Source organism: Theropithecus gelada, chromosome 6 (assembly GCF_003255815.1).
Source record: "Theropithecus gelada isolate Dixy chromosome 6, Tgel_1.0, whole genome shotgun sequence".
In the NCBI taxonomy this organism is placed as follows: Eukaryota; Metazoa; Chordata; class Mammalia; order Primates; family Cercopithecidae; genus Theropithecus; species Theropithecus gelada.
Window position 1 is genome coordinate 173,146,674 of NC_037673.1, and position 23,909 is coordinate 173,170,582.

Below are 23,909 nucleotides of genomic sequence, written 5' to 3' on the forward strand. Positions count from 1 at the left end.
TTGACTCCCCATTTAGCTAATAATTAAGCCTATGGTTCCTGGTCTGGCTGATCCATACCCTCCTGCTGCTGACTCATGTTTTAGGGAGACTGCTCAATTTTAAGCTAAATAATTCACTTTCCAGAAGTACCCTTTTCCTTTTCTTATCTTCAGGCGAACAGATACACACACTATCCCCTGTTTATAGAGTGCTACCTCCAATAAATTGCCATTTAATGAGAGAAAACAAGCGAGAGTTAAGCTTATGGGACATAACTGATAAACTACTTTTCACTGGAAGAAAAATGGGAAAATAATCAATACTGGAGTCCAAACATGGCACTTTCTTCAGGAATGAAGAGTAGGGGCACTGTGGTTTCACTGCCATGGACAAAAAGTGGCTTATTTGTTCCCCTAAGCCTTTGTTTCCTTATCTGGAAATTGAGATGATAACGCCTACCCCACAGGGTTGCTATGAGGATTAAATGAAGGCCACATACATTGCCTGGACCATAGTAGTTGCTCAAAAAATAATAGCTATTTCTTATGTGATGCTAGCCACTAGGTCAGTGCCATCCAACAGCAAGACATTATCTATGGAAGGAAAAGACAGTGAGATTGCCAGCTTGCCTTCTTCTAACCCAAAAGCTTGTGCACAAAGGGACCTAGGCAGGAACAAGGCCTTAATGTTTGTGCTGTGTCTTCCATCCCAGCTACGTGTAAACTCCCCAGTCTAACACATACCTCATTTTCATGTTAAAAGAAAACTTTGGACAAAATCAGAAGTTAGGAGAGTCTTCAATGTGCCTGTTTATCCTGTCCCGAGATCCTTTCCTGGTCAACAGCCACCTCCCCCAGTTTTTCATTACATCTTCAAATCAGTTTTGGCCAAAGCTAGCACTCTTCACATCCTTGTTTGGTCGTCGCCTTCAGGTAGCTGCTCCTGCCAACTGACATCCTCTCATGTTTGGAGTCTGTGTGTGGCACGCACTGAGAACAGACCACATCTCTGTTCTGCACTGGAAGCTCCTAGGCAACATGGTGAGGAACGTGCACTATGTTAGTAATGTTACCAAAATACAAGCCATGTCCTGTTGCTGCTAACCTTTGGCATCAAGAGAACCAATCTTGATTTGAACAGATGAATATGCCTGGCATCCCCAATGGTTAATCTATTTAGAAAAAATAATTGCGGCCGGGCGCGGTGGCTCAAGCCTGTAATCCCAGCACTTTGGGAGGCCGAGGCGGGTGGATCACGAGGTCAGGAGATCGAGACTATCCTGGCTAACATGGTGAAACCCCGTCTCTACTAAAAATACAAAAAACTAGCCGGGCGTGGTGGCGGGCGCCTGTAGTCTCAGCTACTTGGGAGGCTGAGGCGGGAGAATGGCGTGAACCCAGGAGGCGGAGCTTGCAGTGAGCCGAGATCACGCCACTGCACTCCAGCCTGGGAGCACAGCGAGACTCCGTCTCAAAAAAAAAAAGAAAAAATAATTGCATAGGTATCTAATAACAGAATTCCTGGGAAGAATGGCAGGACATATCCCTCAAAGGTTCTATGCTCAGGCTGAGAATACGACTGTGTGAGTACAAGATGAAGGGACAGGTCATTGAATGGCAGGGATGGCAGAATAGATAGTGGGAATCAATGCCCCTGGCACCTCCCAGAATTATGTCAGAAACAGTCAAGGGAATAACCACACAGTGTTCAGAACTGTGCAGTACACATTAAGTGAATATATACATGGTATGTCAAGGATCAGTAATGGAATTCATTCAGCATGTGATTTATGAGTCTAATAAACTATCTCTACAATGAAAATACCCCCACCTCAAACCCTGCAACATGAAGGAAAAAAAATTAAAATTTCCATCTACTGAAATAAGATTTCATACAAACATAAATATATTTAAATTTTTAACTGTAAGTGAATTCAAAAAAACTGTTATAAAACAGAATACTATACACAGTTGTCTGCATAGGTCATAAAAAACATAAAAACCAGAATGCGGAGTGGGTGCTGGTGGTGAAAACTGCAGGGCTAAAACTTACTCAACAATGAACTAGGCACCACTATGGCTTAATGAACATGGCCCACCCCTCCTACTAATGGCTTTGTCAACTTTTGGACCCTAGAAATTCAGAATTTTCTCCTTCTTCCTCTGCCAACTTTGGTCCGTGTCCGACGACCCGGCTGGACAGTAACTTGCTTTTTAAAGTCCACTAAGCAATCTGTGGCTTCTGAAATGGAAACAAAAGACTTGATGGGAGATTCATTTAAGTCACGATGTGTGAAGGAACTCTGCATCTCTCTGCTGCAGCCTGCCTCTTCCATCCCTGGTGAGGGCACCCTAGAGAGAAGGAAAAAATTCAGATTCAATATACACCTACTAAGCATCAAGGATATGCTATGCCCTGTATCAGGGGATTATTAGTACAAATAATCTTTGTAATAATCCTACCACATATCATCACTCTGTTTTCACAGATGAGGTCACTGGGTAAATCATATACTTAAAGTTGGCATTGAGAGAATGAGAATTCAGATCCAAATTCCCAAACTGCTTGAGAATCCAGGTCAGAAAACCAGGGTTGGATAGGGATAGAGAGGTAGAGAAGAATAAGACATAACTTTTACTCTGCTTGTTTTAACACAATGAATGAACTGAGCTATCTAATCTTTAGTTCAGATAAATGGGGAGCACAGAGTCATACTGAGAGAGAGGTCACAATAGTTCCACAGTGATTTCCACTGCCACAGTTTGAGTATCACACTACACACACAACACAGGACAAGGCCTGAACTTTTCAGAAATCTGACAGCCACAATTCAGCGCACAATCCAATTCACCTGAAGGCTCCTGTTTCTGAAGACTTGATGTCTGCATCTGTGATACGAGAGAAAAAATAATAATGTTGGTAGTAGTGTTGGTAATCACACCACTTCTCACTGATCTTTTGCTTCCTGTGTTCTAGGTACTGCTTCTCATCAGGCCTATCCAGGTAGCACAGATCCCCAATCCCCTAAACCCACGGAATGTGAGTATTAGTGTCCAACAGACTCAGCTGCTGTGGCACTCAGAGAAACACTTTTGAATGAAGAGCCTCTGAATAAATCGACTTCAATTCTAGACTTGAGGAACAAGGAAGTTGCCAAGGGAAATCTGCCACCTGCAGAGATTCACAAACTGGTGATCTAGAGACAGCAGGATATGAGGCTGGGAGAGGCTGCCTTTTTATAGTCATCAGAAGGCACAACAGACTTGCTTGGTGGGAATGAACTATTAGAACTAGATGGTAAGCACATCTCACCAGGCTTAAGCAAAAGCTCCTCTTCCATCCACATCTGGTGAATTTTAACAATAGCGACTAATAACAACAGTAATAACAGCAGCTAACATTTATCAAGAGCCTACTTATGCCAGGGAATATGTTTGGAGCTTTACCAGATATAATTCTTGCAATCTATGAGGTTTAGTATTACTAACTCCCTGCAATGGTCTTAACCAATCCACTCTACTGCTCCCTAAATACTATGCACAAACCCTGAGGATTGCAGGTTGGGACACTAAGCCAAAGGTAACATATGAATGATGCACAAAACAATAGGAGGAAGCAATAACATCTGCATATCTAGTTTTCTGTGCCTGTTCCTTTAGGTATACTTGGGGCTTGTCATATTCCCCTGTGTTTTGATAGTATTTTTTCTGAGTTCAATAGGCAGTCATGATTCAAGGCTTTATAAAGCCTGAAATGAAACATAGGATGAATAAGACAGTATATTGCCCCATATTCCTTAAGGAGAGATGACCTAGATGGAGTCTCAAAGGCTGGCTGATTGGTTCACGTGTGTACCCAGAGAGTCCCAGCAAATAGTCAGGGGGCTGGCAATGGCTATCTTCATTGAAAGGCCTTAGGCAGAAGCCCAGAAAACTGGTCCTGGGGTCCTCACCTGAAGTCTTGTGCTCAGACTGTTCCAAGAAACTAAGGAGTCGGCCTTCACTGTGGCCTTTTTTCTGTAACAGAGAAAAAGAGATGAAAGGGTTACTTCACGGCAGAGTCTAAAATACAACTTCCACGGCCCAGATCACACGTGTTCATAGAAGAGAAAAGGTGTGGGGGCCACAGCTCTAGGGAAGTCTTCTGCATTCTAATAAATGAGGGTACACAAGTGAAAAAGCAAACTATAATGAAGAGAATACATCGTTATGCCAAGATTATCATGGATTTAAAACAGAAAATAAATTTTAAGGTAGCGTCTACAGGCAGTGATGCCAGAATAAACTGGCTATATAAGTAAGTGCCTACCTATAAACCATAACTCCAAATCTCCACCTCAAAATCACCCCATTCAGAGAGAGAGGTCTCTTTCTTTTTTTTTTTTTTTTTTGAGACGGAGTCTCACTCTGTCACCCAGGCTGGAGTGCAGTGGCCGGATCTCAGCTCACTGCAAGCTCTGCCTCCCGGGTTCACGCCATTCTCCTGCCTCAGCCTCCTGAGTAGCTGGGACTACAGGCGCCCGCCACCTTGCCTGGCTAGTTTTTTTGTATTTTTTTAGTAGAGACGGGGTTTCACCGTGTTAGCCAGGATGGTCTCGATCTCCTGACCTCGTGATCCGCCTGTCTTGGCCTCCCAAAGTGCTGGGATTACAGGCTTGAGCCACCGGAGAGAGGTCTCTTTCTTCTGGCATGACAGACAATGGCTTCCCCATTTTAGTGTGTACAGTGACTCCTTTGTCAGTAACCTTAGAATATGGAGCTGCTGCTTTATTTTTCATCTCTAAGCCAAGACTTGCTCTTCCTGATCTCTAATTACAAGGTCCAGAAAGTACATCCATCCTTCCCAGTGACCAGGGCCCAGACCCGGCAGCTTCCTAAGGAGTTCAACAGAGTTGATCTCACATATATTCTTGGCAGTGGGATTATAAACTGGATATCCTTTCTGGAAAGCAATTTGGCAGGTTTTGAGAGACTTTAAAATTCGTGTATCCACTGACCTAATAGTTCCATGTCAGAAAATGTATTCTAAGGAAATAATCAACAGTATAAAGACTGATTAATGTTTTAAATACAATCTTATAATACAAAAGAACCAAAATGTTCAATAATAGGTGAATGTTTAAAAGACCATCTGTGTGATATAAACATTAATAGTAATTTTTAAAAATAAAATCCAAAATGTTTACACTACACCTTAAGTTTTCATAAATGCAAATGAGAAAACTACATATCAAGTACTATATAGAATACAGTATACATATAGTACTAGATATATAGTATGTTGTGTGTGCTTATTGTATATATATTGAGAGAGAGAAGGGGGGAGAGGGAGAACAGTGTCAATTACATTAACAATGCACAGAAAAAGAGACCGGAAGAAAATAGGCCAATACATTAAAAGTTATCATCTTTGAGTAGCTAAATTATGGGTGATGACTTCCCCTGATTATTTATATTTTTTTGAATTTTCCGTATTTTCTACAATGAACATGTATTACTTTTTAAATTAAAAGGAAAAATAATTTTAAAAAGCACAAATCTTGTTTCAAGATAAATAGAGGGAAGAGGGGAGGGAGAAGAAAAGTCCAGAACAGAACTGTGGTCTCTTACAACTGACAACCAGGAGGGTGAGGTAGCCTTTCCCAAAACACTCTACACATACCTTTGGGTTCCGCAGCCTCTGCTGCCGCTTCCCCTCCACAGTTGAACATGCTCTTCCACTCCCTTCAGGCCCATCTCCTTGGTCAGCCTTTGCAAGCTGGAGACAGGAGTCCACATGACACTGATACTCTCTAAATGGGACCAGGGATTTACAGAGATAACACTTCTCATTCCTAGCCAATAATAAAAAAGAAAGAAAACACAGTTTTAAGATGCGCTTTTGCCTCTGGGCCCCTGGATATGTCTCAAATTGTGTTTTTATATCCCAAAGTTATTCTGTGGAGGAGACATATCAACCAATGCAGATTCACTCAGCAGGATCACCAATAAAACTAACCCAACGCCAATCAAAAGGACTGAGTGATTAGCAGTTTTCCCTGGCTGTTTCTCTGTACCCTGCTGTTGCAGCAGTGGGATGGTAATGAAATCAGCTCTTCAAACTATCTCAAACAATGCTGATTGCTCTTCAGACATAAAATATTCTGTCAAACTCTTCCAAAATTAAGTGTAATAGTTTTTTCAAAGAGAAGTTAAAATTTCCACAGAAAAGGGAGCACCAAAAGCATTAAATTAAGTTGACATTTTTACCAGGGTGGATGAACTTGTCTGATTAGTAAATTAACTCTGTCTATATGCTGACTTCCTTAATTCTACAATCTGCAACATCAACTAAGAAGTTACTAAAAACCATGTGGTTCTGCCAGAGGCTTTTGCGTAATTCTGTATGCATAGCTATCTTTATCTTTTTAGAAGAGTAGAGTTTGGGAAAAGAGAGGAAAAGTAGGTCCTTGAGGTAAAGTTTACTGGGCATCAGTAAAAATGGAATCACTGGGGGTAAAAGAAAAAAATGAATATTTAGTAAGTATTTTCTCTGTGGTGAGAAACTGTTCAAGGCTCTTTAATCACAATTCTCAATTAATTATTCAGCTCCATTAGGACGGAACTAATCTAACTATGGTCTTATAGGTAATAACTGTCAGAAACTAGATCTGCCTGACTCATAAGATCACCTTAGTTTTAAGAAACTAAAAAAAATTTTCCAATGCATGCTATCTTGGACATCTCTTTCTGGCCATAATGATGGCCAGATGGTTATTATTCAATAACTACAGCAAGGGAGACTTGGATTAGCTGTAAGGAAGACTTTTTCTGAAGATCTTTAAAATAGGAGAAATAAGTCTCTCAAATACTTAATTATCCAGAAGAATGCAAGCAAAATGCTGCCTTGTGAGAAAAGCTAGACTAATATACCTTTCAAGGTTTATCAATTAATGCAAAAAACATTTATTAATTCCCTACTATATGAGAGACAGAAGTACTGCATAAGAGGCAGGAGTGTTAGAGTCAGACAGACTTTGTCACTTTTAGCTGCAGTGATCTTAACCAGTTACATATAATTTCTCTTTAGTTTCCTTATTTAAAAAACAAAAGAATAACTACCTTAAATCAACCACAGTGAGAGTAACAAACAAAGCACCTAGCACAATGATTGGCACATAATACTAGCACTAAACAAACAGCTATTATTGTTATTGTTGTCTCAGATACATTTTATTAGAAGCTGGGGATATAAACATGAATTAAGGCAAGTATTTGTCTCAAAAAACTCAGACTAACCAGGAATACAGAAATGTTCTTTTTTAAAAAAAAAAAATTACTGCAATACAATGTGAGGAATTTCTAAGCGAATGTCTACATTACAGTAAGATTCCAAAGGATCAGTTCTGCTCAACTACATTAGGGAAGACAGCCCTGAAATTCAGGGTCTAAGATCTGTGTTTCAAAGATAAAAGTTTCTGCTTAGTAACTGCTTTAATCTACTGTTGGTAATGACTTTACTTTCAGATGGCAGCACCTACACCTGACCCCTTCCTCAGAATGAGCTTTCTCAGTCAAGCTGCAACACACAACCAAAAAGTCTTCTATATTGCCCAACCTTTTGCAATTCAACTTCTGTACTATCATGTGAAATGCTCAATGCTTCCCAAAGAGCACCAAATAGCAATATGCAGATTAAAGAAAACAGAAACCTAAGAGCAATGTGGAAGCGGAGTGGGTGGCAGGATTGTTTTTAGTGTATTAAAAATGGATACAAAGGCCACCTACACTGACAGAGACTAGGAATAAGAAAAAGAAATTCAGGGCCGGGCGTGGGGGCTCACACTTGTGATCCCAGCACTTTGGGAGGCCGAGGTGGGCAGATCACCTGAGGTCAGGAGTTCGAGATAGCCTGACCAACATGGAGAAACCCCGTGTCTACTAAAAACACAAAATTAGTCAGGCTTGGTGGCGCATGCCCGTAATCCCAGCTACTTGGGAGGCTGAGGCAGGAGAATCACTTGAACCCAGGAGGCAGAGGTTGCGGTGAGCCGAGATCATGCCATTGCACTCCAGCCTGGGCAAGAAGAGCGAAATTCCATCTCAAAAAAAAAAAAAAGAGAGAGCGATTCCGTCATCCAAGCAATGACGCCACTGGCAGGGCTAAGAAATACAGGGTCAGATGGGTAAGATAACAACTGATCTTTTTCTTCAGACCGAATGATGGCATGCTATACAGGAGCTCCGTGAATGCAGCACACCTACTTACTTGTCAATGTCTAGAGAAGTCTGGGCAGCTGTCCCACTGTCACTCTTGGTCTTGGCCTCTTTTTGTCTCCGAGTCAATACTTTTAATAAAAAAATAAAATAAAATAAAACATATATATAATTAGCTGCCAGCAGACTCTGAATATAAAAGACAAAGTGTATAGGAAGAAGCAAAGTTTAAAACCTTATCCCACTGGGAGAAATACATCATTTGCGAAGTCTCATTCTTTCTAGCACTGAGAATAGCAATTGTAACATTTGCACCAAAACAAATGTTTTGACAATATTCTGTCCTCCACAAGATATTCCGCTATATGCTAAGCCATGAGATCTAAAGATCTACTCCACACCAAGAAAGGTTTTTGTGTACTATCCCAGCTTGCAGCACTCAAGGGAGGGATTTACACTTTCCCAAGCAAAATTCTATCTGGTATGACACATACTCAAGTGAGGTACTCTATGAAATATAGTAATGACAGCCACATCTGAGTGCCTACATAAGCTCCAATCTTTACAAAACTCTGAAAAGTTCTGCAATGAGAAAACTGTGGCTCAGAACAGTTAATACAACCAGTCTTTCTTCACTACACTAGTACCAACCTCCCAATTCTAGTGGGTATAAATGGCTTTAGCCCAAATGACACATAAATATATTGTCTCTCACACCAAAAGACATCTGTTTATAAAATCAGTCTCTTAAAGGATCTTGGAGGTTATTTAATCAAGTGTTTTCCAGTTCATTCCTTGCATAACAAGAAAAACTACAACAATTTCACGTCAAACTCTACCTTCTTTCCTCCTAACACCTGAATCCCCACAACAGATAATTTAGCAGGGTTACGAGTAACTTAGGTTGTGAAGCATTTATCTAGTCCAGGGGTCAGCAAACTTTATCTGTGGAGACAGAGAGTAAATATTTTAGGCTTGGTAGGCCATATGGTCTCTGTCACAACTACTCAACTCTGTACTGTTAGCAGGAAAGCAGTCACAGACTATACATGAACAAATGGGTATGTTTCAATAAAACTTTATCTACGATAACAGGTATCTGGCTAGATTTGGCCCATGGCTGGCCACCGTTTGCCTAACCTTCTAGATCAACCTCCTACTCATACAAAAATGCCTTCTATAAACATCCCTGACAAGTAATCATACAGTCTTGACTGTATTTTTTTTTTCTCTTGTTTTTTTTTTTTTTTTTTGAGACGGAATCTCACTCTTCTTGCTCAGGCTGGAGTGCAATGGTGTGATCTCAGCTCACTGCAACCTCCGCCTCCGGAGTTCAAGTGATTCTTCTGCCTCAGCCTCCTGAGTAGCTGGGATTACAGGTACCCACCACCATGCCCAGTTAATTTTTTGTATTTTTATTAGAGACGGGGTTTCACAATGTTAGCCAGGATGGTCTCGAACTCCTGACCTCAGGTGATCCACCTGCCTCGGCCTCCCAAAGTGCTGGGATTACAGACGTTAGCCACCGCGCCCGGCCAACTTGGCTGTATCTTTTAACTGAGGGAAATTCACTTCCTCCTAGGGAAATCCATTCTGTTGCAATCTGGCTCAATCTGCATTTACTGGGGACTATATGAATACATTTACCCGCCTTTCCACAAGTCAGCTCTTTGAACACTTAACAAAATCTTGGATTTACTCGGTTTTCTGCCCCTATTAAAATGGAACCATCATCAAAGGAAGAACTATACCTAGTTACTATGGCTATTCTATTAAGATTTGGATTGCCGAAACTCTGAATGCCTAGGTTAGCTCTAATCCTTACGATGACCCTCCAGATTGGTATTATTACTTTTCCCCAGTTTTTTTTTTTTTTTTTTTTGAGACGGAGTCTCGCTCTGTCGCCCAGGCTGGAGTGCAGTGGCCAGATCTCAGCTCACTGCAAGCTCCGCCTCCCGGGTTCACGCCATTCTCCTGCCTCAGCCTCCCAAGTAACTGGGACTACAGGCGCCCGCCACCGCGCCCGGCTAGTTTTTTGTATTTTTTAGTAGAGACGGGGTTTCATCGTGTTAGCCAGGATGGTCTCGATCTCCTGACCTCGTGATCCACCCGTCTCGGCCTCCCAAAGTGCTGGGATTACAGGCTTGAGCCACCGCGCCCGGCCTTTTCCCCGGTTTTAATGGTATGGAAATAAACTAAGAGGAATTGACTTCACCACACTATCACAACTACTAAATAGTAAAACCCAGGACAGAATCTAGATCTGATTCCTATACTTACGTTTTACCTTCCTAATTAACCTCTTTTAGATATAAAATCCAATTTGTCAGTTTTTCTTAATATGTGTAGCACCCCAAACAGAATCCAATATTCAACAAACAATCCAACTAGTAAAGAGAACAGAAGAACCATGAGCTACCCCATGTGGACTCATATTCTACTGATTCAGTCAAGGCTGTGTTTGCTTTATTGACAATCCCAGTATACTACTGGCTTAAACTGAACTTAAAGGAAATTAAGATCCATCCCCTACCCTCCCAAATTATCTTCAAATAAAATGTTATCATCACTGGGCGCAGGGGCTCATGCCTGTAATCCCAACACTTTAGGAGGCTGAGGCGGGCGATCACTTGAGACTAGGAGCTCGAGAACAGCCTGGGCAACAGGGTGAAACCCCCGTCTCTACAAAAAAATATAAAAGTTAGCTAGCATGGTTGTGCTTGCCTGTAGTCCCAGCTACTCAGGAGGCTGAAGTGGGAGGATCAACTGAGCCAGGAGGGTTGAGGCTGCAGTGAGCTGAGACAGCGCCACTGCACTCCAGCCTAGGTGAAGAGCTAGACTGTCTCAAAAAATCAATACAATACAATGTTACCAAGACAAGTCTCTTAATTCTGTACTTTGGTAACTAAGTTGCTGGGTATTTTTTTTCTCCCCTTAAACATACAATTTTGTATTTGTCCCTGTTCTTTTCAGCTGAACGTTTCTATTTATTGAGATCATCTGCAGTCTTGATTCTGTCATCTGATGTTATTAGCTCTCTTTCTCAGCTGCGTGTCATCTGCATATATGACAACCACACTTTTTACATCTTCATCCAAGTCACCAGGGAAAAATGGTTGTAAAGGATATGGCCAAGGACAAAACTATGACATGTTACCAGAGAAGTCTGTCTTCTCCCTGGTCCAACTTTTCTTTAAATAATTAAGCAAACATTTATTGACAATCTTCAATGTGCAAGTAATTTGGGGAGATACAGGAAATTATGAGGCACTGTCCTTGCTCTTAAGGAGAGTGCAGTTTACTAATGGAGACAGCATACACACTCAAATAACTACAACCCAAGGTGTAAAGAGATACGCATAATAAAACAAGATCACACACAAGCAACTAATAACAGTGTTTGCCTCTGGGGAGGATGACAGGAATACTTGAAGACTGGAAGAGGAAGGAGGTATACTTTTCACTGTATACTTTTTTGTAAATCAAATTAAAAATTAGAAGGGAGGAATCAGATTATATAGAGTCAGGCACAGATTAAATGATCTAAGGTTCCTTCCAATGCAGAGATTTTATAAGTAAAATTAAAGTACTGCAGAAGAAAAACATCCAGGACAGAACCAGCCTCAAATCCACCTCCTATTACATCAACCAGCCCATACTTCTCTATCTTACGCACAAGGACTTCATGAGAGATTTTATCAAGCACCTTGCTGAAATCCATTCTTAAAAGGCTGGCACCTCAAAGATTACAGAATCCTGTAGGAGCTCTATTTTTTCTTTTTCTTTTTCTACTTGTCCCCCATCTTGACTAGCATGTATTTTTCCAAAAGAAATACTTGGAAACCACTCCACAGATAGGGTTGGAAAAAGAATTAATTGATTCTAGTACTGTCTATATACCACTATTGCATTTAGCACATTTCTGTTCCTATTCATTTATATGTCAGTTTTCCTTCTACACCATGTAACTTTCTGAATTCAGAGACTCTGGTTTTATTTTTTATTTTTATTTTTTTTATTTTATTTTTTTCCCTCTTCAGCATCCTCAGCAGAGTCTAGGACAGATTAAATGCTAATAAATACTTGCTGAATTAAATTGTATCAATAGATTCTAGGGGAAAAAAGAGTTCTTGTTTTATGAGGACCTACTCTGTGTCAGAGACTTTATAAACATAACCTCTATCTTTACAACAACCCTACAAAGAATATATCATTATTTCTATTTTATAGTAAATATATATATATATATATTTTGAGACATATCTTGCTCTGTGGCCTAGGCTGGAGTGCAGTGGCATGATATTGGCTCACTGCAACCGCTGCCTCCCGGGTTCAAGCGATTCTCCTGCCTCAACCTCCTGAGTAGCTGGGATTACAGGCGCCTGCCACCACGCCTTGCTAATTTTTATATTTTTAGTAGAGATGGGGTTTCACCATGTTGGCCAGGCTGGTCTTGAATTCTTGACCTCATGATCCACCCACCTCGGCCTCCCAAAGTGCTGGGATTACAGGCGTGAGCCACTGTGCCTGGCTGTAAATGAAATATTAAGTAACCTGATCAAGGTCACAAAACAAAAGCAAAACAAAACAAAAACAAAAAGCAAAAAACAAAAAACAAAAAGCACAAGGAATGCAATACAAATCTGACTACAGAAGCATATGTTCTTCTACAAGAGCATGCTGCCTCTCCTGGAAAATAAGAAGCTAAAGAATGGGAAGAGAAAAGGTGGTAAGTGGTAAATGAGGGGGCAGGGAGAAGAGAATTTGAAGGGAGAGACTTGATATTGATAGATGGTTAGGACTATACGGTAATTCTATTAAATGTTATGATCACAACGGACTGGACTGGGGCTTGCTGCTGTTTTTCCTTTGAAACCTACTGCCCCTACAAAAGAGCACAGAAGTGCATGTAGGTTGCTCTGAAGGAGCACTTGTGGTTTATGAGGGTTGAGAGAGCTATTTAAACTAGCTACAGGCAGAGAATTCATTATGAAACACATACCCAAAAACCAAACTGCTGATGACAGCAGCCACAGATTTCAAAAGAGAACAACTCAGGGGTCTGAGTACAACTATCAAGGAAAGGTAGAAGAGAACAGGTATCACTGAAAGCTGAGAGAGATGACAATAAACATAAGACCATTACCTCAGCAGATTATATTCCACTGCATGGGAAATGCTTTCAGGAGTTGTACTTAGAACTGTGGCTTGGCACTGTTAAGATACAAATAATCAGTATTGCCTTGTGATGAAGGGCACTCACTGGCTTTAGAGTTGGAAAGTAGGTGTCCAAGTTGGGCCTCTACTAGCTGTGTGGTCTTAGGCAAGTTCTGTAACCTGAGTAACAATTTCCTTACCTGTTGAATGAGATAACTGCACTTTACCTGAAGAGTTTTGCTAACAATCATATCAGATACTGTAAGAGTATACAGCCCACAGAAAGCACTCAATAAACATTAGTTTTATTCACTTACTATTTGTTTATATAATTTTCATTATTCTTCTTCCAGATTTATTTCTTAGCCTTATCCAAAGACTTAAATCCATCCGTGCAACCAGTGACCACTAGCTAGCCTACAATTTGGGTTAGAACTTAGTCTTAAGTGATTTCCATACTAAATTTTACAAACAAAATGGACAAATAAATAGCCTAGGCATTGCAGAACAATTATCAATACCATATAAACATCAACACATTTGTTTCCAAAATTCAAAGAAGATAAGCAATTAAAAATAAAAAACATATGGCCTAGTACTATAAATTGTAAAGACAATGGTTCCCTGAGGAGAGTGGAAATTATATATACAAAGAAGGGAGTTTTGACAGAATGACAAGTGGTTAAAGTCTTCTCAGTTTGTCTCCCTCAACCTCAAAACCACCTCAGCAGAAAATAATGGGAAGCCACAGAGTTGTGTCTGTTCCTGCTAAGATCACCCCTCTTTCAGCCTAGCACTTCTTCAGTGGATATAAGGAAAAGAAGGGAAGACAAGCTCCATCTGCACACAGTGAGGCAGCCATGCTGCCTGCCTCCCTACAACCAATGACCTCAGGAACTAGTCTCAATTAAAGGTTATTATTAGCACAAATTATTGGCTGGGTAAGGTGGCTCATATCTGTAATCCCAGCACTTTGGGAGGTCAAGGCAGGCGGATCACTTGAGGTCAGGAGTTCCAGACCAGCCTGGCTAACACAATAAAACCCTGCCTCTACTGAAAATAGACAATTTAGCCGGGCTTGGTGGTGAGTGCCTGTAATCCCAGCTTCTCGGGAGGTTGAGGCAGAAGAACTGCTTGAACCTGGGAGATGGAGGTTGCAGTGAGCTGAGATTGCACCAATGCACTCCATCCAGCCTGGGCGACAGAATGAGACTCTGTCTCAAAAAAAAAAAAAATTATCTGCGAGTCTCTGAGACATGTGGCTACTTAAATTTAAATCTTAATTAGAATGAAATACAATTTTAAATTGGTCCAGGTGCGGTGGCTCACACCTATAATCCCAGCACTTTGGGAGGCCAAGGTGGGTGGATCACCTGAGGTCAGGAGTTTGAGACCAGCCCGACCAATATGGTGAAACCCTGTCTCTAGTAAAAATACAAAATTAGCTCGGTATGGTGGCGCATGCCTATAATCTCAGCTACTTGGGAGGCTGAGGCAGGAGAATCGCTTGAACCTGGAAGGCAGAGGTAGTAGTAAAGCCGAGATCACGTCATTGCACTCCAGTCTGGACAACAAGAGCAAAACTCTGTCTCAAAAAATAATAAAAAAATTGAATTCCTCAATCCCATGAGCCACATTTCAAATGCTCAATAGCCACATGTGGCTACCATATTTGACAGCACAGATATAGAACATTTCTATCATTGCCCAAGTTCCGATTGGATAGTGCTGTTTTTTCAAGAGATAACCAGGACCAATCCTATTATGCCTTAACTGTGTTTACCTTGAGCACCAAAAGAAATCAAGTCTCCTCTGGCATACCTCTTCAACTGGATTCTCATCCCCATTTGCCACTATTCTTGGTGATTTCAATATCTACATATTAGACTGAACCATATGATGTTGCAGTTTTTGTAAGTTCAACCCAAGATATGATCCATCCAGTAGTCCAGCCTCTCAGTTCCCTGACCTCTTGTTTATTAATTCCTATGGCTCCTACCATCTCAGCCTTTCTCCAGTGGGGTTCCAAGAGAGGAGTAAGCCTAACGCCCTAAGGTATCCACCAAATGTTATAAATCAATTTCTGTCCCCTGCATCTAAAATGGTACCAGTTATGTATCATAACTGCGAGAAGTGAGCAAACAATCAATTCATTTTCTGACTTCTATAGTTCCAATGAAGAATTCTAGCTGAGCCTATCATTAATGATGAGCTCAATTTCAGGTGTCCATTCTCTGATCACCATCACCTATCTTTCCCAACTCACCCTCTCTAATGTTCTTACACCAATCACCCTTCAGCCCCACTAGGACATCTAATCCTATACTATCATCTTTTCACTGTTACTCCGTCGTATCCTCGCATTCCTTCTTACCTTAGTTTACCTAGTTATCATATTAACAATCCCCTTGAATATTCCCTCAACTTCTTTCTACTGTACTTCCTTGCAAAATCCAACTTTGGTTAAATACAGCCCTCCTACTTATTATGTGTCCCTATCTGCTGAATGTGACAGGAACAAAAACACATACAACAGTGCTGACTGGGCTCACTTTTTATTTAAGATCAAAATCTTAAGTGGTCCCTCACTACTGCCTAGCAATCCTGATATATTTTCCTAGTCGGTTCATTCTTCCATCCTCCCAGGTACATTTCACATCTTCTCTGCTATTCTCAAACCTCTAATATCCATTCTGATTCCTGTATCACCATTCTTTTTTATTTAAATATAACTTTATTGAGATAAATTCATGTACCATATAATCCACCCATTTAAAATCTATGATTCAATGGCAAGTACTTGGGAGGCTGAGGTAGGAGGACTGCCTGAGCTGGGGAGGCAGAGGTTGCAGCAAGCCAAGATTGCACTACTGCAGCCTGGGCGACAGAAAGAGAGTTTTTTATATACTCTGGATACTAAACCCTTAACATACATATGATTTGCAAATATTTTCTCCTATTCTGTAGGTTGTCTTTTCACTTTCTTGATAGTGTCCTTTGATGCACAGAAGTTTTAAATTTTGATAAAGTCCAATTTATCTTTTTTCTTTTGTTGTTTGTGCTTGTGGTATTATATCTAGGAATCCATTGCTAAACCTATGATTGTGAGGTTTTATCCCTAAGACAGTTCCCCTGACTCGCTGAGACAAGGTCTCAACTATGTTGCCCAGGTGGGACTCAAAGGATCCTCCCGCCTCAGCCTCCCGAGTAGATGGGACTTACCAGCGTGTACCACTGTAGCTGCCTATATAAGCTTTATGACTTACATTTAGGTCTTTGATCTATTTTCATATGTAGTATAAACAAGTGGTCCGACTCCATGGTTTTGCATGTGGATATTCAGTTGTCCCAGCACTACATATTAAGAAGACTGGATTGTTTTCCCCCACTGAATTGTCTTGACATCCTTGTCAAAAATCAATTGCCCACAAATGTATGGTTTTACTTCTGGACCCTCAATTCTATTCCACTGAATCGTCATGCCTACCTTTATGCCAGAACCACGCTGTCTGAATTAGTAAGTTGTAAAATTGGAAAGCATGAACCCTTAACTTCGTTCTTGTTCAAGACTGTTCTATTCTGTGTCCCTTGTATTTTGGTATGAATTTTGGGACCAACTTATCAATTTATACAAAAAAAGTTAGCTGGGATTTTTGTGGGGTTTTTTTGTTTGTTTTTTTGAGATGGAGTTTCGCTCTTGTTGCCCAGGCTGGAGTGCAATGGCATGATCTTGGCTCACCGCAACCTCTGCCTCCTGGGTTCAAGCGATTCTCCTGTCTCAGCCTCCTGAGTAGCTGGGATTCTCCTGTCTCAGCCTCCTGAGTAGCTGGGATAATAGGCATGCGCCACCATGCCTGGCTAATTTTTTTTTGTATTTTTAGCAGAGAGAGGGTTTCTCCACGTTGGTCAGGCTGTTCTCAAACTCCTGACCTCAGGTGATCTGCCCACCTCAGCCTCCTAAAGTGCCCAGCCTAGCTGGACTTTTGAGAAGGATTTGAAATCTGTAGATCAACTTGGTGAATACTGCCATCTTAACAACATTAAGTATTCTAAACCATGAACATGAAATACCATTCCATTTATTTAGGTCTTGTTTAATTTCTTTCAACAATGTTTTATAATTCTCAGAGAAGTTTTTTATTTATTTTGTCAAACATATTCCTAAGTATTTTATTATTTTTGATACTATATTAAATATAACTCTTTTCTTAAATCCATTTTCAGATTGTTCACTGCTAGTGTACAAAAATACAGTTCATTTTCTATATTGACCTTGTATCCTGCAAACTTGCTGAACTCGTTTATTAGTTCTAAAGGCTTGTTTTATTTCAGTGGATTCTCTAGGATTTTCTATATAAAAGATGTCATCTGATAGAGGAGTTAACGTCTTCCTTTCCAACCTGAATGGCTTTTATTTCATTTCTTTCCTAACTGTCCTGGCTAGAACCTCCTTTACCATGTTGAATGGAAGTGGCAAGAATGAACACCCTTGTCTTGTTTCTGATTTTGGGGAAAGCTGTCAGTCTTTCACCATTAAGTATGATATTAGCTGTGAGTTTTTCATAGATGCCCTCTATCAGGCTGAGGAAGTTCCTGTCTATTCCTAGTTTGCTGAGTATTGTATTGTCATGAAGGAGTACTGAATTCTATCAAATGCTTTTTCTGTGTCCATTTAGATATTGTGTGGTTTTTGTCCTTTGTACTACGATATAGTATATTAACTGATTTTCTAATGTTAAACCAACCTTTCAGACTTTTTGATGAGAAAAGTAGTAGTACCTGAGAGAAATTCTACACTCTTCCACCACCAAAAGTATTAGTCTATCTGCATCTGTACCCATATCCTCTGTCTTCCCTCCTACTGCACAGAATGAATTGCTCACATGGCTATCTAAGGCTAACTTTTCCATTTGACCCTGAATCTGAATGCTTTTGCTTAATTAAGGATTCCCCACCTGCCATCATCTCTCCTGAAACATCAGTTTTTCCCTCTTTTTTTAGATCATTCCATCAGCATACAAATATGCAGTAATATTTCCCATAAGGTTATTTCTAGACTTGTATAGCCTACTGTCTGCTCAACATCTTCATTTGGTTATTCACTGGGCATCTTAAAATTATGTACAAAACCAAATTCTTAATTTCTTCCTCCAAATCTGCTCCTACCCCAGTGTTCCCGCTCTCAAACAACGAAGTCATCATTAACCCAGTTGCTTGGGGAAAAACCTTGAGTTCACCTTAGTCTTTCTGGTTCTCTCACACTCCAACAAATCCTGTAGGCTCAACCTTCAAAATGTTTCCAAATCTGACAACTTCTTTACCTCACAGCTACCTCTATGGTCAAAGCAAACATCAGATCTTCCCTGGAATAATGCAACAGCCATTCTCCTCCACCCCTGCTTAGTCTCCTCAATTCCATTTTTGTCCCTATCCCTCTATAGATTATTTTCCACATTGTAGCCAGAGTTAGATTACATTATTCCCTCATTCTGAACCCCTCTATGGCTTTTCATCATATTTAGAATAAAGTACAAAAACCTCACCTCACATGATCTGACCACTGTTTATTTCTTCTCTCCTTTCCTCGTCGCTCAATCTAATTCAGTCATTGTGTCTTTCCTGCAGCTCTAAGAAACATGCCAAACACACGCTTGCTTTAGGGCCTTTATATTTATTCCCTGACCTAGAATGACTGTATTCAAATATCACCTCAAGAAGTCTCCCTTGATCTTCCCCTTTAATCAAGCCCCCTTTTTTCCTCTGTTCTAGTCATTCTCCATCCCCTCTTCTTGCCTCGTTTTTCTTAAATTGTATTTATTATCTGTTTCTCTCACAAAAAGGTAAGCTTTATAGAACGCTGACTTCTGTGTTTAGTACTGTACCCTCAGCTTGCAGAACAATATCTGGGTTATAGTTGCTGCTAAATAAATACTAATTGGGTTGTCAGTAAAGAAGTACAAATAACATAGTTAAACACAACACAGTGAACTTCTGAATTACTCAGAGGGGCTTTCTAAGTTGAGTACCCTACAATTGGCTTAGCCAGAAACCTGAGTTAAGATTGCCTTCTCTCATCTTGACCAGTCACAAGGTCTGCTTCTCTCGCCAAAAGATTCTCAAGTCTGTCCACTTCTACTAACACTGCTTTATCATCTGTCTCTCTGCTTTTAGTCTCCTCCAAATTATGGTTAATATTTCAGTACACTGTATTGTCTTTCAGTCGTTATTTTGAATCCTTATGTATGTAATACTTCGTCTTGTTTTTGAACACTGGGTTAAGTTGTTCATTGTTATAAATAATGATTTAATAAACCATCTTTGTCTATACAATTTCATCTAAATTCTGATGATGTTTTTAGAGTAGATTTTCAAACTTTAATTCATGGGTCAGAAGATATGAGTTACTTTTAAGTTCTACATATATATTATCAAATTGCTTAAACAAAAATTTCAGCTGTTAAAGATTAAGCTATAAATATTATAGACAAGTACTAGTAGGAAGTAGATCAGTAAAAGTGTACCTCTTAAGAGAACAAGCTTATCTCTAAGCTTGAAAGAAAATTGCTACAATTTGAGTAGGGAGGGAGGGGGCCTCTGTGGCTTTTTTGCAGCAAAGGCAGTTTGGCATTGCAGTACTGTCTCTAGAGTCTAATTGCCTTTGAATCCTATCCCAGACCAGGTAATTACAGGCTTGAAGCCTCTAAGCCTTTGTTTGCTCATCTGTAAATGGACCCAGCAATGCTTATCTTTTTAGGGTTATAAAGATTTCTATTTAGGAACTACCAACATAATCATGTAAGATGTTTGAGTTAGGAAGCTATGTCTATTAGAATAAGATTATCAAGTCTAGTACCTGAGAGAACAACAAGAGATTGTCAGAATGGATAAAAGGATGACCCAATGGTATATTGTCTACAGGAGACACATTTTAAAAATAAAAACACAGATCAGTTAAAGGTAAACGAATGGAAAAAGACGCATCAGGTAAACAGTAGGAGTAAGACTGAAATGACTAGAACCATATCTAGTTGTTCTATCAGATAAAATACACTTCAAGAAATAATTAGCTGGGCATCATGGCACATGCCTGTAATCCCAGCTACTTGGAAGGTTGAGGCACAAGAATCCCTTGAACTTGGGAGGCAGAGGTTGCAGTGAGCTGAGACAGTGCCACTGCACTCCAGCGTGGGCAACACAGTGAAACTCTGTATCAAAAGCAAAAAAAAAAGAAGAAGAAGAAAAGAAGGCCGGGCACAGTGGCTCATACCTGTAATCCCAGTACTTTAGGAGGCCAAGGCAGGCGGATCACTTCAGGTCAGCAGTTTGAGACTAGCCTGGCCAACTTGGTAAAACTCTGTCTCTGCTAAAAATACGAAAATTAGCTGGCCATGGTGGCGGGTGCCTGTAATCCCAGCTACTCAGGAGGCTAAGGCAAGATAATAGCTTGAACCCAGGAGACAGAGGTTGCAGTGAGCCAAGACTGCGCTACTGCACTCCAGCCTGGGCAACAGGGCGAGACTCCATCTCAAAAAAAAAAAAAAAATATGTATACACACACACACACACATATACACACACACACACACACACACATATACACACACACATATATATACACACACATATATACACACACTATCAGAGATAAAACTGGAAATTACATAGTATATTTACATGTTGGCTGAATAATTTATATGAAACTGTGAAAGACTAGAATATCTACCACAATCTGGCCGGGCACAGTGGCTCATGCCTGTAATCCCAGCACTTTGGGAGGCTGAGGCGGGCAGATCACCTGAGCTCAGGAATTCGAGACCAGCCTGGCCAACATGGTGAAACCCCATTTCTACTAAAAATACAAAAATTAGCCGGGCATGGTGGCAGGCGCCTGTAATCCCAGCTACTCAAGAGGCTGAGGCAGGAGAATTACTTGAACCCGGGAGGCAGAGGTTGCAGTGAGCCAAGATCACACCACTGCACTCCAGCCTGGGGGACAAGAGTGAGACTTCATCTCAAAAAAAAAAAAAAAAAGTATCTGCCACAATCTTGAAAAACAACAAATGGGAAATCATGCTACCTGACTTTAAGACTCACTATGAAGCTACTATAATCAAGACACTTGTACTGGCATAAAGACAAACAGATCAATTAAATAAAAACAAGAACCCAGACATAAACTCTCACTTATACAGTAAGTTGGTTTTCAAAGGCACCAAAGCAACCCATTGAGAGAAATAAGTCTTTTAAATGAACTGAGCTAGAATAACTAGATATCTACATAGAATAAATAAACCTCATCCCCTAACTCACACCATACACAAAAATCAATTCAAGATGTACCATATACCTAAATAGAAAATAATAACCATAAAGGAAAAAATGGAAAATTAGACCATCTTAAATCTTCTTCACAGCAAGACACCATTAAGAAAATGAACAGGCAGCTGGGTGCAGTGGCTCACACCTGTAATCCCAGCACTTTGGGAGGCCAAGGTGGGTGGATCACGAGGTCAGGAGATCAAGACCATCCTGGCCAACATGGTGAAACCCCGTCTCTACTAAAAACACAAAAATTAGCCGGGCATGGTAGCACACACCTGGAGTCCCAGCTACTCAGGAGGCTGAGGCAGGAGAATCTCTTGAACTTGAGAGGTGGAGGCTGCAATGAGTCGAGATCGCGCCACTGCACTCCAGCCTGGGTGACAGAGCGAGATTCTGTCTCAAAAAAAAAAAAAAGAAAGAAAGAAAGAAAGAAAGAAAGAAAGAAAGAAAAAGAAAATGAATAGGCAAGCACACACTAGAAGAAAATATTTGTAGAACACATATTTGCGCTGGGCGCGGTGGCTCACGCCTGTAATCCCAGCACTTTGGGAGGCCGAGGCGGGCGGATCACAAGGTCAGCAGATCGAGACCATCCTGGCTAACACGGTGAAACCCCGTCTCTACTAAAAATACAAAAAAATTAGCCGGGCGCGATGGCGGGCGCCTGTAGTCCCAGCTACTCAGGAGGCTGAGGCAGGAGAATGGCGGGATCCCGGGAGGCGGAGCTTGCAGTGAGCCGAGATCGCGCCACTGCACTCCAGCGGGGGGACAGAGCGAGACTCCGTCTCAAAAAATAAATAAATAAAATAAAAAAAAGAACACATATTTGACAAACAACTGGTATTCAGGACATACAAAGAACTCCTAGCTCAATAATAAAAAGTCACATAATCCAATTTTAAAATGGACAAAACATTTGAACACTTTACAGAAGATACAAAATTAGACAACAATCATGTGAAAAAAAAAGTGCTCAACATCATTAGCCATCAGGGAATGCAATTAGAATCATTACATGACTACCAGAATGGCTAAAATTAAGGGGGTAAAACAGTATCAAATGGTGGCAAAGATGTAAAACAAGTAAAATAACTAGAATGCTCATAAACTGCTAGTGGGAATTAAAATAGTACAACTACTTTGGAAAAAGGTTTGGCAGTTTCTTTATAACCTAGCAATTCCATTCCTAGCTATTTATTCAAAAGATGTGAAATCTTATGCTCACTATACAACCTGTACAAGAATGTTCACAGCAGCTTTCTTTTTAATAGTGAAAAATACACCAAGAGAAGAGCTGTATGAAGAAACTGGTATATTCACACGCTAGAATACTACTCAGTAATAAAAAGGAATATAACATGGATCAATCTCAAAAACGTTATGCTGAGTGAAAGATTACACGAAAGTATACTGGTATGATTCTACTAATATCAAATTCTAGAATATCATATAAGCAGAATTTTACAGAAATAAACAGTGGTTGCCTTTAGGGGGAGGGGAGAAGACGAGATATGAGGGATTCTTCCAGGGTGATATTAATACTCCGTGTCTTGATAGGTATATGCATATGCCCAAACTCTGCAAATTTACACTTAATGTTTGTGCATTTCACACAAATACTGGAACTTAGTTCATGACCTGCATGCTTAAGTATTTCAGGGAAAATGAACCAATATTTGCAACTTACTTTGCAAAGCATCGAAAACATAACGTGGATTAAAGGATGGCTAGAGAGATAAACAGATTTGTAATAAAACACAGTAAGATATTAATGGAATCTAAGTAGCAAGATTCTTTGTTGTGAGTAAGAACTTTGTTGTGTATTCAAAATTTTCATAATAAAATAACAGAGGGAAAAAGACTGGGGAAACCCTCTAAAGATGAATAAAGATATATGACTAGATGCAATGTATGATGCTTAATTGGATCCTTTACCCCAAAAAAGAGATACAAAGGATACTACTGGAACAACTGAGGAAATGTGAATGTGGATTGTATACTAGATAATAGTATTGGCATTAACATTAAATTTCTTGAGTATAATAATGGTGTTGTAACACATTATTTTGTAGGAGAATGATCTTGTTCTTAAGAGATACACACTGATCGAGCTCAGTGGTTTAATTCCAGCACTTGGGGAGGCCAAGATAGGAGGATCTTTTGAGGTCAAGAGTTTGAGATCAGCTTGGGCAACACAGCAAAACCCCTATCACTACAAAATTAAAATTAAATTTAGCTGGGTGTGGTGGTGAGTG

At 40.2% G+C, this 23,909-nt stretch overlaps 1 protein-coding gene across 3 annotated transcripts in view; it reads right to left on the reverse strand.

The window, feature by feature from the left end:
- Nucleotides 1-1,872: 1,872 nt before the first annotated feature.
- The window catches only part of UIMC1 (ubiquitin interaction motif containing 1), a 99,367-nt gene continuing 77,330 nt past the window's right edge, over nt 1,873-23,909 (reverse strand). For all 3 annotated transcript variants that reach the window (XM_025387570.1, XM_025387569.1, XM_025387568.1), the window contains 5 exons: nt 8,228-8,306; nt 5,642-5,813; nt 3,933-3,996; nt 2,832-2,868; nt 1,873-2,331 (listed from right to left, as the gene is read on the reverse strand). In XM_025387570.1, coding sequence (XP_025243355.1) covers nt 2,121-2,331; nt 2,832-2,868; nt 3,933-3,996; nt 5,642-5,813; nt 8,228-8,306 — 563 coding nt within the window. In that variant the 3' untranslated portion in view covers nt 1,873-2,120. The remainder of the gene's footprint in view (nt 2,332-2,831; nt 2,869-3,932; nt 3,997-5,641; nt 5,814-8,227; nt 8,307-23,909) is intronic.